The 15,525-nt window shown below is 57.3% G+C and overlaps 2 protein-coding genes across 2 annotated transcripts; both read right to left on the bottom strand.

Annotated features, from left to right (window-relative positions):
- Nucleotides 1-7,819: 7,819 nt before the first annotated feature.
- On the bottom strand, nt 7,820-11,772 carry Ring1 (ring finger protein 1). Its single transcript, XM_005086863.4, is given in 9 exon segments — nt 7,820-8,220; nt 8,353-8,496; nt 8,498-8,642; nt 9,013-9,236; nt 9,238-9,394; nt 9,762-9,977; nt 10,088-10,248; nt 11,399-11,536; nt 11,628-11,772. Coding segments are annotated over 8 exon segments (1,227 nt in total). The 5' UTR covers nt 11,477-11,536; nt 11,628-11,772; the 3' UTR covers nt 7,820-8,118.
- A 1,483-nt stretch (nt 11,773-13,255) lies between these two features.
- Hsd17b8 (hydroxysteroid 17-beta dehydrogenase 8) lies at nt 13,256-15,393 on the bottom strand. Its single transcript, XM_005086893.4, has 9 exons — nt 15,287-15,393; nt 14,902-15,119; nt 14,662-14,778; nt 14,455-14,547; nt 14,270-14,355; nt 14,097-14,181; nt 13,900-13,942; nt 13,649-13,723; nt 13,256-13,489 (listed from the first exon to the last, which is right to left on the bottom strand). Exons 1-9 carry the CDS (start codon nt 15,330-15,332, stop codon nt 13,473-13,475), a joined length of 780 nt encoding a protein of 259 aa, XP_005086950.1. The 5' UTR covers nt 15,333-15,393; the 3' UTR covers nt 13,256-13,472.
- Between the last annotated feature and the right edge of the window lie 132 nt (nt 15,394-15,525).

Raw genomic sequence — 15,525 nt, forward strand, 5'->3', positions numbered from 1 at the left:
CCCTATTTTAATAAAAGAAAACAAGCTGGGCATGGTGACCTTTAGTCCCTTGAATCCAGCATTTGGGAGGCAGAGGCAGGTTGCATGTCTCTGAGTTTGGAGTCTGAGGTTAGCCTGAGCTACCTACCTCTCTATGAGTTTGAGGCTAGCCTGATCTACACAGAGCTCCAGGTGTCAACAAGAACCTCTGCAAGGAAGTGCTGTCAGCTAAGACCGACGGATTAAAACTCCAGTGATGTGGGGAGGTTCAGATGATGCAGGCCCATAAGCTAATTATCTTACCTTGGGCTAGCCTCAGACTCCTATTTTCTCTGTATTGTTTTGGAGGCTGTCCTGGAACTCACTCTGTAGACCAGGCTGGCCTCGAACTCACAGAGATCCGCCTGCCTCTGCCTCCCGAGTGCTGGGATTAAAGGCGTGCACCACCAACGCCTGGCCTAGATAAAAACCTTTGAAATCGATTAACTTAATGACCACTGACTTCCGCTAACCCAAAAGCTAAGCGTGTCACCAAACAGTACGTGAGGCCTATAGACAGGAACCCCCGTCTCGCTGTAACTTTCTCCCTCATGTTTCTGCCTCTGCATCTGAAAAGTATCTTGATTTACGCCTTTCTTTGTTCTGCCGCTATGAAAACCCCATGAAACTGCTTCCACATCAGAATGTGGAATTTGGGGTGACCTAAACCCACGGTCTTAATGTTTCTCTGTTGGCTTAGTGACTGCACACGATTCTACTGATATTTTAAATACCGCCTGTGGGCCCACGGCCCTGAAGTCAGCGCCCCGCTGGTCACTCAGGCCGAGGTCTAGAGGAAAATTCCAGCCCTGTGGCCGGCTCTGCTACAGCTGTGTTGTGTGGGTTTAAACTAAGTCTCTTTCATTCAACTTACCAACACAGACTCGGAAGTCAGATGTGGGTGAAAACCTGCTAATCAGAGAGGCTGAGAAGAAGCCAGCCTGCCTTCCTTTCTGGTCCAAGACCCAACAAGAGACGCGTCTCTCCACTCGTCCCAACTGAAAAAGCAGCACAAAACTCCCTTTTCCACCCTACTCCACTGTGGGTCTCCATCCATATCCTGCCTCCTCCCGACTCTATCCAGTCAACTAGTTGCTGGCTCTGGCCCCTGGGCCAAGGTTGGGCTTTTTTTGTTAATGCAGACGCAAGCCTGGAACCCACAGTGTGACTGAATGTCCTGAAACAACGGTCAGTGAAATTTGTCTCTACAATGAGCGATCTGCTCTTCCCTTTGAATCAAGAGCTGTGTGTTTTGCGTGACAGCGGCCAGCCAGGGCTTCCCTGAGACTCTGTGGACAGAAAACAAAATGGGCGAAGCTGGAGTGCCCTCTCCAGAGACCCTTTCACCCCTGAAAGCGTTGAATTCCCTCCAGTTATCACCCTGCAGTGCGTCACAGGGAACAGTGTTGCCAAGCTCCAAAGAGTAAGCTGTGGGGAAAGTTAATACAGAGTCCCTACTTGGCCTGTGACAGGAACAAAGTTGTGACTGTCGTTTAAGCCCGTGACTTCCCAGAGGGACCCCCTTCCAGAGTGAGCATGTCAGCTCCCTCTTTGGTGCCAGCCTGAGTGGAAGGCACCGCTGGTTGACATTTTCTTCGGGTCCCCCTATGGAAGTGCCAGTTCCTGGATGGGGAGCGTCACAGATATTTGGTTACACAGTGTAAAGATGTTACTATGATTGGTTTAATAAAAAACCAAGCAGCCAATAGCTAGGCAGGAGGAACAGGTGGACTTCGGGGACAGAGAGGACTCTGGGAAGAAGTAAAGAGGAACACCAGTGAGACATGGAGGGAGTCAGACATACAGAATGAAAGGAAGGTGACTGGGTTAAGTTATAAGAGACAGTGGGACAAGTCTAAGCTAAGGCCAAGTTTTCACAATTAAGAAGTATCCATGTTGTTATTTGGGAGCTGCTGGGTCAGAGAAAGACTTGTTACAGAGGAGTGATTGGTGTGGTAACTGTTTCTTTCCTTTCTTTTTTCTTTTCTTTTGCTTTTTCTTTTCTTTCTTTCTTTCTTTCTTTCTTTTTTTTTTTTTTTTTTGATTTATTATGTATATAGTCTTCTGCCAACATGTATCCCTGAAGACCAGAAGAGGGCACCAGATCTCATTATAGATGGTTGTGAGCCACCAGGTGTTGCTGGGAATTGAACTCAGGAAGAGCAGCCAGTGCTCTTAACCACTGAGCCATCTCTCCAGCCCCCTGTTCCTTTTCTTTTGTTTTTGTTTGTTTGTATTTTTAGACAGGTCTCACTATGTAACTCTGGTTTTGCTGAAGCCCATTATATAGATCACGGTTGACTCAACTCACAAAGACCTGCCTGCCTCTACCTTCCAGAGCACTGAGACTAAAGGTGTGTCACCAGCTCTGGCAGTAAGTGTTGCTTAGCACCAGGGGAGTTGTAAGTGAAGAGAAAGGGGACAAGCCCACCCCCACCTTGTTTCTTCTTAAGGGCTTTTAAAAAATTATTCTGATAATTGTCTTTTTGATGCAGGGTTTCACGTTCCTGGAAATCAATATGGAGCCAAGGACGACCCAGAACCTTTGATCCTCCGGCATCCACCTCTGGAATGGGAGGGCTGCAGAGCTGTACTCCACGCCTGCTGTGGTGAGCCTCCTCCCTCAAGCCTGCTTTCCCTTCTCCACTTTCTCCTCCACTCTCTCTTGGCTTCCTCCCCTGTCTCTGCCTCTGCTCCCTGCTTTTCCTGGGACACCTGCTCTGCTGTACTTTCCTCTTAGAAACCCCTAGATCCGGGCAGTAGTGGTGCACACCTTTAATCCCAGCACTGGGGAGGCAGAGACAGGCGGATCTCTGTGAGTTTAAGTCCAGCCTGGTCTACAGAGAGAGTTCCAGGACAGGCTCCAAAACTACAGAGAAACCCTGTCTCGAAAAACCAAGAAAAGAAAAAAAAAGGTGAGGCAGAGGGGAGGGGCAAAGGTGATGACATCATTAGGTGTGCACTTGGTTTCTGGGGAAAAGAGTTGTGGACTAGCGTCTGAACCTGGTCTGAGAAACAAGACCTCAGTTTCTCCAAACACGAGACTGTTCTAAGAACACTTCCCTCATGTGATATCTCTTAGCGCTCAGAGTACAAACTGTCTGCGTGAAGCTGGCTGTGGGGTGGGGCCTCAGTGAGCTTCATTTTCAGGCTCTGCTCTCCAGGGTCCCGTCACCTCTAGAATGGTAAACAGACTACAGGTTTTTTTTTTTTTTCGAGGTAGGGTTTCTCTGTGGCTTTGGAGGCTGTCCTGGAACTAGCTCTTGTAGACCAGGCTGGCCTCGAACTCACAGAGATCCGCCTGCCTCTGCCTCCCGAGTGCTGGGACTAAAGGCGTGCGTGACCACTGCCAGGCTGGGTGCCATTATTTCTAACCAGACAGGACGGATCTCTTTTTCTCTCTGTTTCTTGCACTGCTCCGTTGGTTTAGCCCAGGACCAGGAGTCTCGGGCATTACCCCTGACCTTGAAACAGTGACCTTGAAAGGTAAGGGTGTATCTTTGCCAATGTGCCTTCTGATTGGTTTGATAAAGAGTCGAATAGCCAATAGCTAGGCAGGAGAGTATAGGCGGGACTTCCCGGCAGAGATACAGGAAGAGGAGACTTTGGAGGGAGGCCAGTGAGATTTCAGATCAGTAGGGTGCACAGAATGGGATAGAGGTAAAAGGCACGTGGTAGAAGGTAGATTAATAAAAACAGGTGTTGGGGCTGGAGAGATGGCTCAGAGGTTAAGAGCACTGGCTGCTCTTCCAGAGGTCCTGAGTTCAATCCCCAGAAACCACATGGTGGCTCACAACCACCCGTAATGAGATCTGGTGCCCTCTTCTGGAGTGCAGGGATACATGCAGACAGAACACCACATACATAATAAATAAATAAATCTTTTAAAAAAATAATAAAATAAAAGCAGGTTTTTTTGTTTGCCCTGGGTTTTCTTTTTTTTTAAAGATTTATTTATTACATATACAGTGTTCTGCCTACATGCCAGAAGAGAGCACCAGATTAAATTGTAGATGGTTGTGAGCCACCATGTGGTTGCTGGGAATTGAACTCAGGACCTCTGGAAGAGCAGTCAGTGCTCTTAACCTCTGAGCCATCTTTCCAGCCCTAAAAACAGGTGTTAAGTTATAAGAGCAAGCTGGAAAAGAGCCTAAGCTAAAGGTCAAGTTTTCATAATTAATAAGTCTCTGTGTCACTATTTGGGAGCTGGAGGGCCAAGAAAATTCTGACTGCAAGCTGACCTGTATCAGACAAAATGTCAGTTTTCGTTTCCCAGCAAAAGCAATGTGGGGGGATGAAATGCTGTCGGATGGGGATGGTATGCTGTGAATGTGTGTTGCTCCCATTGGTTAGCAATAACTTTGTTTGGCCTATGGCAAGGCAGGATAAAGTTAGGTGTGACTCATATTCATCTATGTATTGCCGCGTAGTTGTGGCTTTACCGGGTCATTGGTTGTCAGAGATACAGGAAGAGGAGACTTTGGAGGGAGGCCAGTGAGATTTCAGATCAGTAGGGTGCACAGAATGGGATAGAGGTAAAAGGCACGTGGTAGACTCAGAGTCAGGGGAGAAACCAGCCAGCTTCCCAAGAAGCAAAATGCCAATTACCCGGTAAAGTCAGCTGCCCAAGAAGCCAATGACCCGGTAAAGCCACAACTACGCGGCAATACATAGATGAATATGAGTGGGTTAATTTAAATGTAAGAGCTAGTTAGTAATAAGCCTGAGCCACCAGCCAAGCATTTATAATTAACATAAGCCTTTGTGTGGTAATTTGGGAAGTGGTGGACGGGTATTTGGGACTGGGTTCCACCTTCCTTTACAGGACTGGGCTTATTCTGGCTCACGGTCCTAGGAGTCAAAGCGGCAGAATCCTAAAGCAGCTGACCACATCACAGCCACAGTCAGGAAGCAGAGTGACGGATGCTCATTGTCAACTTACTGTCTCCACTTTTATACGGGAATGCCCCCCCCCACACACACACAGTTAAGACGGGTCTCCATATCAATTAGCGTAAAGATAACCCTCAGAGACATTCTCAGAGGCAAACCTTAGTCTACATAATTTCTTGTTTGTTTGCTTTGGGGGCAGACTCTTAATATAGCCCTGACTATCCTGGAACTCACTGTGCAGACCAGGCTGGCTTCAAACTCCCAAAGATTCTGTCTTTGTCCTGGGATCAAAGGTGTTGCGTTATCACGGCCTGCTAGTCTAGACTGTATCTGAGAAGTGCCACTGAGACTTGTCTCCTGGGTGATTCTGGGAGGCGTTAGCCACCACACACTCTGACCTTGAACTTGCCGCGTGGACAGGCTGGGTCTGGTCCTTCTCTGTCTACTTCCTGAGAGCTGTCATCATGGCGTGTGCCGCCTCAGGCCAGGACACCACAGAAAGATCCAGAAGGCTTGTGCAGGTGGAACTCCTGTCCACGGTTGCCCCTTCCTTCATCCTTCTCTACCTCCATCCTCACAGAAGCCCGGCTGTTCTTTTTCTTTTTTGGGGGTCAGGGTTTCTCTGTGGCTTTGGAGGCTGTCCCGGAAGTAGCTCTTGTAGACCAGGCTGGCCTCGAACTCACAGAGATCCGCCTGCCTCTGCCTCCTGAGTGCTGGGATTAAAGGCTGTGAGCCACCACTGTCTGGCAAAAGGACTGGACTGTGCGTGGGCCGGGAAACAAAACCAGGGCTCCTGAGTGGCAGGGGAGAATTCTAACACTGAACCACCCATGCCATCCGGCTGTTCTTGTATATAATTTTTGTCTCTGATCTTGCCAAGTCAGTAACGCTGCCTCGACAGAGAAAATACCCCGTCTGGGGGTGGTAAGAAAAGAACTAGCCTCCCACTCACATGCCGCCTCCTCCTGGCACCAGGGAAGCCCTGGTGGCAGAGGTGGGGGGCACCTATCCAGGGAGACCTGTGGCAGGCCCACACATGGTGACTCCAAAGGAGGGAGCCACGCCTATGAGGTTCATAGTTACACACGTGGGGGGGGGGCTCAGAGGAGGCGGGAAGAGGCTGGGAATCTGAGAAATGTTGAAAGGAATGAAAGGAAGCCCAGAGGCAACCCAGATAGAAGCCGCTAGGGATGAGGGAGCCCTGGCTACCTTCTTGAAGGTGGTCCCTGGCTCCTCCCTACCTCAAGTCTCCTGGACAGGGCCTGATGGCCGGCTTCACAGCCTGTGCATTGTCGGGGATGCACAAATTGAGGGGGTACAGCCGGGCGTTGGTGGCGCACGCCTCTGGCACCAGCACTCAGGGGGCAGAGGCAGGCGGATCCCTGTGGGTTCAAAGCTAGTCTGATCAGGCAGGCAGGCAGCCATGCTGATACAGCGAGAACCTATCTAAAACAAAAGAGGGGGTTCCAGGATGGACACTGCAGAGTTGGACTGCATCGAGGAGAGCATGTTGCACCTCTGTGGGACAATGCTGTTACATTGACAGGCCCTTGTACTCAAGGGGGCTGGAGGATGGGTCGGCTGTAACTGGAGGTACCCCAGGGATCACACAAGAAAATCCAAGGGAGGCCACCCAGCCCCGCCTGCAGCCATCTTGAGGCCCTGATATTTTACCTGCAGGGAGCTTGAGGAGTGGTGATGGCAGGATGCTGGAGGTAACGAGGGGGGACCAGAGGGGACATTCATTCTGCTGCAGAAACCCTGTGCCCGAAACCCTACGCTTGTCTGGGACTCCAGACCCCAAGGCCATAATGGGCTCTCACAATCCCCCCCCTTCCTTTTCAGACATCGGTAGTGATGAAAATTTCTTAAAACGTTACGGCTCTGTCTTGTCAGTGGCCAGACAGACTTTACTGGGGACACCTGGCCCCGCACCTCCCTCAGGTTGACTGGGCCGCCCAGAGTGGGTGGAATAAACCTTGGAAGGCCCACCCCCTTCCTCCTCCCCTCTGGCTTCAGAGGCCCTAGTTCCCTTGTCTTTGGGTTTTTGGAGATGCTGTGTAACTAGGCCAGGCTGGCCCAGATCTCATCACGTAGACCAAGCTGGTTTCACAGTTGTGGCATCCCTTCTGGCTCTGCCAACCTGATCCTGGGATCACGGGGATTTCAAGACCATAGCTGGCTCCTCCCTCTTTTCATTTATATAAGAGGGGAAGGGAGATATGGGGGAGCTAACTTCCACCCCCCCCCACTTCCAACACTGATTTCCTGTGACTTTTAAGCTTTCCTTCCCGGTTTAAAAATTTTTTTTTAGACAGGGTGTCACTACATACCCTTGGCTGTCCTGGAACTCACTCTGCAGACCAGTCTGCCCTCAGACTCAGAGAGATCCCCCTGCCTCTGTCACCCGAGTGCTGGAATTAAAGGCGTTCGTGCCACTACGCCCGGCTTATTTTTAACTTTATGCACTTGGGTGTTTTGCCTGCACAAATCAGCGCGCCATGTGTTCCTAGTGACTGCAGAGGCCAGGAAAGAGCATCCGACCCCGAAACTAGAGTCACAGACAGGCGGTTGCGAGCCACCGTGTGGTTGCTGGGAATCAAACTCAGGTCCTCTTCGAGAGCAGCCCGTGCTCTTCACCGATGAGCCACCTCTCCAGCCCTCGACACCCCTCTTTTTTTTTTTTTTTTTGGCTTTTCGAGACAGGGTTTCTCTGTGGCTTTGGAGGCTGTCCTGGAACCCGCTCTGTAGACCAGGCTGGCCTCGAACTCACAGAGATCCTCCTGCCTCTGCCTCCCGAGCGCTGGGATTAAAGGCGTGCGCCGCCAACCGCCCTGCTTTCTTTTTTTTTGTTGACACCCCTTTTCTTAGACACCCTTGATAAGACACACACACGGAGGACTGCAGGTTTCAAAGAGGTAAGCAAATTTGTTGTCGGTGGGAGGGCGGGGAGGGGCCGTGTTCACCTTCCCGTCACCTGCAGGGTGGGCGGTCAGGGTCAATAGAAAAGGCAGTGTCGGGCGGGCGCACGCCCTGTGCTGTGCAATATAGAAGAATCTGATATAGATACTTTGTATAAAAGACGTCTGTCCTTGTTTGTGTCCTCCTGCTGTCCGGCTGGGAGGCATTGGGAGATGAAGCTGGCAGGGTGAGCCCGGACACAGGGACGCCCTGTGGTCCCCATCCTCTGGCTGTCCCCGTGTGAAGTCATTTTGGGTCCTTGGTGGGGGCATAGCAGAGCTCCAGCGGCCTGGACACCTTCCAGAACTTCTCATTCACGAGCTCCAAGGTCAGCGAGCCATTCAGCGTCTAGAGAGGAGTGAGGAGGGGGGGGGGGGGGGGGAGTTGGAAAAGGAAATGGACAGGAGATGAGGGAGGAGTTAGGGAAAAGCTCACCCTGGGCTGCTCCCTGCCCCATCACTATCAGCAAGTCAAGCTCACCGTGAAGGCTCCGCCCCCGGGCGCAATGTAGATGGTGTACTGCTTTTCACTGACACCTTCCAGGCTGGGCAGGGCGGGCTCCTCAGGACCTTCGCCGCCTCCTCCTCCTCCTCCTCCGGCAAGCCCGCTCTCCCCACCACCCCCCGTCAGGTCCGCCTGTGTCCGAGGCACCCCCGCCAGGCCCTCCGGGCTCAATGGTTTCCTGCTGCTGCCTCCGCTCCAGGGCAATGCGCAGGGCCAAGTACTTGGAGAGGTGGTCCACTGTGGCATTCCCAGTGGTCTTCACGTACCTGGAGGGAGGACAGGGAGGGGAGGTTAGAGCCACAGAGTCCCCCGATGGAGAACTTCCTCCCAAAGGCATGGCGGGCGATTACTGGTACCCTAGGCTGGCCTCTAGCTGGCTATCATCCCCCTGCCTCTGGGATTACAGGAAGCGCACGGCCACCCTCGGTTTATGTGGCGCTGGGGAGGAGACTCGGGGTCCCCGTGCCTGCTCGCCAAACGCTCTAACAACGGAACCACACACCTCCCCCCCTCCCCGGGGCCTGAAGCTCCCTTCTGATGCAGGATTCCTGAACTCTGGTTTCCAGGGGGTAGGACAGCGAGAGGCGGGGTTGGGGTGGAGTGAGGGTGGGGGTTGGGGTGGGTGTGGCTCCTCACCTAGTCTGGCAGTATTCTCCCTTTTCCACAAGCAGGGGGTGGGGCCGGAACACAAGCTCGATCTCTCCGCCTGGCTCAGGAGGACTGGGAGCCCCGGGAGGGCTTGGGGGGCCCAGGGTTCCCCCTCCCAGGGTGCCACCCCGGTCGCCAGAGTCTTCAGAGCCAGCACCCCCACAAACCCCACCTGCCGCTCCGCCGCCCCCTGTCCCTACACTGCTGCCCCCCCGCGCCGCCCCCTCCACGGGGTCGCTTGGGGGCAGGGCCCGGAGCGGAGTCCGGAGCGGAGTCGGAGCTCACATCCTCTCCGTCCCCTTCTCCCTCCCCGCCACTCATCGTGGTGGTCTGATCCGATCCGGGCATTGGCCGCCTTACACGCTGGGCCCTGTGGAAATAAACAGTCTGGGTTAGGGTGGGGGCAGCACTCGGGCGGGGGCTAGTTTAGGTGTTAAAACCTCAGCCGACTGTGAGGCCACGGAAACCCTAACGGTGACGTCGGAGTGCTTTACTAGTCGCTAAGGACGCGCCCAGCAAGGTCAGGTGTCTACCTCCATTTGACGACTGAGAGAGGGCTAGGGAGTCGGTTGCCGCCACTTGCTTGGGAACGCAGGGCACCTGCCCTCGAATCATGCCAGACAGCTGCGTGGCCGACACCTGGCAGCTGGAGGAGCGTAGACTCCCCCCGTCAGGGCCCCCCACTCCGGATCTTATCACAGTTCACATTTCGGACACAGGGCCAAGGACCTCCACACCTGTGCATGGCCTGCATCCGAAGCCCCTCCTCGATGCTGGAGCTCAGCGCCTGCTGGTTGTGCAGGCGGCTGAGGCGGATGAGCACCCTGTCTTGATGGGCCTCGTACTCCTCCCGGCTGGGGTAGATTTTGGAGATCAGGGCATCGAAGTTTGGGTCCGGCCGTAGGGACCGCTTGGAGACCAGCTTTTTCCGGCAGGTAGGGCACTCCTTGTTCCTGGGGTGGGGGTGGGGTGGAAAGGAAGCTCTGTGGGGTCGGTTCCCATCGCTGATGCCCAGGCTTGGTCCCCTCGCCCCGTTGCAGACACGCCCCCCCCATCCTGTTACCCGCTCCGCAGGGCTGTGACGATACAGTCCGAGCAGAACCGGTGGAGGCACTCCTTGGTGGTCATCGTGTTCTTGAGCATGTCCAGGCAGATGGGGCACATGAGCTCCGAATGCAGCGACCTAGGCGAGACCGCGATCTCCGTACCGTCCATAATAGCTTCCTGGGTCGTTAGCAGGGCGGCAGAGAGATTGGGGGGGGGGGGGGGGGGAAGGAATTTCAGACGCCAGCTTTGAGGCAGATAAGGTTAGGTAGAACCTGGACCTGGACGGCCTCGCTGGCCGACCGAGGAAGGCGGGAGTTCTGGGATGGTGGAGACCAAAGACTCGGAGATTACCCCGAGAGGGACGAGGAAGCGTCACCAGAGGTTTTGCAAGGGAAGGAGCAGACGTTTGGTGAGATACCAAGACTGGGGTGCAGATAGCTCAGGTCTACGGCTTGGCGAATATTTATTCAACAGACTTTATGGTTTTTGTTTGCATTTAGGGGGTGGTGGTCTCACTATGTGTATAACCCTAGCTGGCCCGGGTTCACTAAGTAGAACCGGGCTAGCCTCAAACTTTATTTATTTTTTTGTTTTTCGAGACAGGGTTTCTCTGTGGCTTTGGAGGCTGTCCTGGAACTAGCTCTTGTAGACCAGGCTGGCCTCGAACTCACAGAGATCCGCCTGCCTCTGCCTCCCGGGCGCCGGGATTAAAGGCGTGCGCCACCAACGCCCGGCTCTCAAACTTTATTATTAGGATTCCACCCACCTCTGCTTCTGGAGTGCGCCACCACACCCGGCCTCAACAGGCTTTCTTGAAACTCTGAGAGCAAGTCTATCTATACTAGGATTTCGGGTGACTGTTAAAAACACATGCCGATATCCCAATGCACTAATTCAGGAGAGAGAGACAGAGAGAGAGACAGAGAGACAGAGAGAGAGAGAGAGAGAGAGAGAGAGAGAGAGAGAGAGAGAGAGAGAGAGAGAGAGAGAGAGAGAGAGAGAGAGAGAGAGAGAGAGTTCTACTTTAAACTCGTAGGACGGGTCCGTGTGGGACACGTGCATGCAGAGATGAGAGAGAAGGTCTAACTTCTGGCGCCCGTTGACCGTGCTCCAATGTTAACACCGGCAGCGTATGTATCTGCTGCAGCTCCCCGGCACGGCTGTTTGGAGGGGGCTAAATCGGATTAAACGAGGTGCGGCGCAGAAGCGCTTTGAAAAGAAGAAACAAAACAAAACACCGGCGATTCAAACGCAGAGTCAGCCGGGCAAAGCGCAGCGTGGTGGGGGAGGGGGTGAGGAGCTGGGGCTGGAAGATTCCCCCTGTCACCTGCGGAGTCCGGTGCAGCTCGTAGAGACTCAGTTCCCACGTTTTGCTGGCATTCTGGGCATTCGCCGGCGTCGTCATGGTGACGGGGCGCAGACCCCCCCCCCCTCCAAGCGGGGCTCGGCGGCGGCGGGGTGAAGCCTGCGGAGGGGGAAGGGGGGGACGCTGTCGGGGCCGCCCCTCTGCAGACCCCGCCTCCCGGGCCCCGGGCGCGCGCCCCGCGGCCCCTCACCCGGCTCCGGCTCCGGCCTTCGCGCTGCCCCGCCGCGGGCCTCTCCCCGGGGGCTCCGCCGCCCTGGTCCGCTCGGTGCGCAGCTGCCACTCACGCCGCAGCTCTCGCCGCCGCCGCCGCCGCCGCCGCCATGGCCCGGGCGCTCAGGCCCGACGTCACTTCCGCCCTCCCTGCAAATCCCCACCCCGCGACGGGGACGTCACCGCCCTCACGGCGCGCGTGGAGCGCGCCGTGGAACCGGGTCCCCCTCCCCCGCGGGGCGCGCGCGGCGCCGGCCCAGGAGGGTGTTGGATGGGGTGGGTGGGTGCGGACGCACGTGGGGAACCCCGAGGGCGGAGCTCCCCTCCCCTCCGCGGCGCCGGCGGGCGACGATTCCCCCGGCTCCCCCGCAAGCCCGGGCCTGGGATCCCCGGAAAGCCAGGCGCAGCGGGGCACCGCGGCTGCAGGTCGCGCGCGCCCTGAGCCCCGAGGGCTGCGGCGGGGTCCCCCGGGTGTCCGGGGACCGGCCCCGCGCTCCGCCCGGCCTCTCGCCCTCCCCTCCCCTCGAGGTTTGGGGGCGGCGGCTCGGGACGTCCGGACGCAACTCTCGGCCGGAGCCAGAGACTCGAGAATTGCGTTTGGACAATCAGGAGCCGCGGCCCGGGGCGGGGAGGGAGGCGCACCGGGAGGCACCGGGGATGGAGACGCCGCGCGGAAGCGGGGGACACCAGATGGGGGGCGAGCCGGGGAGGAGAACGCACGAGTGAAAAATGTGTGGCGTGGGAAAGTGGGCAGAGCCTCTGCGGGACTCGGAGTGAAGGGAGCGGGCGGAGAGGAGAGAGGAGAGAGGAGAGAGAGACAGAGAGAGGAGGAAGGAGCCGGGCCGTCCCGGTTGAGGGCAGGGAATGAGGGGCACCCGGGAAAGAGGCCGTGACGGGCGTCCTGTCCCCCGCCAGCCTGCGCTGCGGCTGCCAGGGGGTGGCCTGTCTCTGGGACAAGTTAGCCGCGGGTCCCCTCGCCCCCAACCCCAGTTACCCCCTACTTCCCTGTTCTCTCCTTCAGTCCGTGGCCAGTCCTTATGTGGGCGCCAGAGTCGATTAGCGCGGACCCCCTCCCCTTCTCCTCCTCCTCCCAGCCCCCTCCCTTCTGCTCTCCTCCAGCCCTTTTCATCGGCTGGCCCATTCCCCTAATCCTGGCCCCCTCCCCTAATCCCCCCCATCCGACCCCAGGCCGGCTGCGGCTATTGTAAGGTGGAGAGAAGGGAGGGGAACAGAGAAAGGAGGGGAGGGGGTGGGCCACCTGTTCCAAGACCCCCTCCCAAGGCCAGACTGGACACCAGGATGAGGCCAAGAACAAATCACCCTTGGGGGCCATAAGGACCCGGGGAGTGGGGGGTGGGGGCTGGGCATGACTGGTGCTGCAGATCCAATGAAAGGGGGTTGGGGTGGGGACAGAATCCCCTCCCTCTGCAAAGACCCGGAGTGTCACGCACACACACACACAGTGACACACACTCTTTACTCTCACACCCGGCGGCGGGGGGTTGCCCTGGGAGACCGGGCAGTGAAAGGGAGCAATCCTTCGGAAAGGGGAGAGAGGGGGGGAGGTGGGGAAGGGTCTGAGGGCTTGGACACAAGAAGAACCGGAGGTGGCAGGGAAGAAGAGGATTTGGAATTTATTAGGGTCACAAGCACCCCTGCCTTCCATATTCGGCATGCCAGAGCCGCACGCTGCTGCCCACCCCTTTTGTAGCCTGGGAACTTGGCGTCCTCATCAGCAGGAGGCCAGGCAGCGGTGTGTGGTGTGTGGAGGGGCTGGGGGGTGGGGGGGAGGCGAGCAGAGTCCAGCGTCCATGCGGGCAGGCAGTTACATGAAAAGACCTCCTGAGAGGGACAGAAACGTCGGGACAGGTGCATGGGTGGCGAGGTATACGGGTAGACACCCACTTCTGACCCTGGTCTAGTTAAGGGGCCTCCTCGGGCTGCAGTCTGGGCTCTGCCGTCCCCTTTCTGAGTCCGCCCTCCCCACGAGGGGCCCCGTACCAGTGACTTCCACTGCGGCCCCTGTGATGTATCCACTGTCTTCAGAGGCCAAGAATGCGACCGCATCTGCCACATCTACGCGGACGGTGGGGAGGGGGTGGAGGGCAGTGTCACTTCCTTAGACCCAGAGTGGCTATGCTCCCGCAAAACCCCCAAGCCCACATCGATCAATAATCCCTGTGTGACCCTTTCAAAGCAGCATTAGGGATCCGAGTCCCCCTCCTCGAAGCCTTCTCCCAACCCGTGCTCACCCTCAGGGTCCCCCATGTGTCCCAACGGGATCATTGCAGTCACCTGCAAGGAAAACACGTGGCTGGAAGTTTCTTTTATGGACTTTATTTTTTATTTCTCATTAAGGACATGCCTGGAATACTCACCGTTAGCGCGGCGCCCAGCAATCTCCCTCGAACGACCTCCTCTGGTCGCCCTCCACCCACCCACAGCCTACCTTGTCCTTCACTTTCTCTGGCATTTTCTGGGTCATGGGTGTGGCAATGAACCCTGGGAGGACGGAGTTACATCGGATCCCATGTCTGCGGGAGGAAGAACGGATGCCGACCCCGGGGGAGGAACACTGACTTCCCTCCCCTCCCTCCGCAGGGTGCCTTCGGTCTGACCCACCGTGCAAGCTCGCGCGCCGCCGTCTGGGTGAGCCCAATCACGCCCGCTTTGGAGGACGCATAATTTGTCTGTCCAATATTCCCCACCTGGGGGTGGGGGGGCGGTGAGTCAGAGACCCAGGGGTGAGTCAGGAGTCTCCAAGGGAGTCGTTTCCCAGGACCCACGTGGCTTCGACTCAACCTGACCTTTCCAATGATGCTACTGATATTGATGATGGAGCCGCGACAGCCGCTGGACACCATAGCCTGCGCTGCAGCCTGAGTGACCAGGAAGGTGCCCTGGACGAGAGGGTAACAAGGCTACTAGCAGGATCCGCTAGGGGTGGCCGCCCTCCTGCGAGCCCTCCCCCGGGCTGGGGGGCGGGCGCGAGCCACGGGTTCCGAGGTCAGCACCTTGAGGTTGACAGCTATGACTCGGTCCCAGTCTTCCTCTGACATGTGGAGCAGAAACTCATCGCGGGTGATGCCTGCGCAGGACACAACGACAGATGGCGGGCGAGAAAAGCAGGCCTGTGGGTGGGTGGGGGGGGAGCGAAGGGGGGACCGCTGACACCAAAGACCACAAAGGGCCGGGCCGAGGCTCGGCGGCGGCGGAGGCGGAGGAGGCGGCGGCGGCGCGGGGGCCTGGTTCACCTGCACTTGCTCCAGCAGGCGCCGGGCCGCGGGGGCCTGCGACACGTCCGCCTGGAAGGCGGCGTGCTTCCCGCGCGGAGCCCCGTCCTCGCTCCCCGGGACGCCCAGCAGACGCACGGTGTCCTCTGCCGCTGCCCCGTCCAGGTCGCAGGCGGCCACGGCGGCGCCCTCTCCCGCCAGGCGCACGCTGATCGCACGGCCGATGCCGCTACCGGCACCTGGGAGTCGGCGGTGGCGGGAGGAGACGGGCGGAGGTCAGGGGTCACGGGGCGCAAAGTTACTGAGAGTCGGACTAGACGGCCGGGGACCCCGGGGATGGACCCCCACCCCCCGCTGACGTGGTCCCCAAACCCCAGCCCGCCCCGGGACGGGGGAACCCCTGAACCTGTGACCAGGGCCAGCGCGGAGCGGAGCCGGAGCTGAGACGCCATGGCTGCTGGGGGCGGGCGGGGCCCTGAGCCCCCGCCAATCGGAGCACACCGGGGGCGTGACCAGGGCCGACCCGGCCCAATGGGAGCCCCTTAGTCTATAGTGACAGCCACCAGCCCGGGCGACCTCCCACTGCGGGGCGTGGCCACCCACCACCCCTTGGGGACCTGGAGAGTCCGCAGGGCAAGGGGCCCG

The sequence above is a fragment of the Mesocricetus auratus genome, unplaced genomic scaffold (assembly GCF_017639785.1).
Source record: "Mesocricetus auratus isolate SY011 unplaced genomic scaffold, BCM_Maur_2.0 Super-Scaffold_100027, whole genome shotgun sequence".
NCBI classification, from domain to species: domain Eukaryota; kingdom Metazoa; phylum Chordata; class Mammalia; order Rodentia; family Cricetidae; genus Mesocricetus; species Mesocricetus auratus.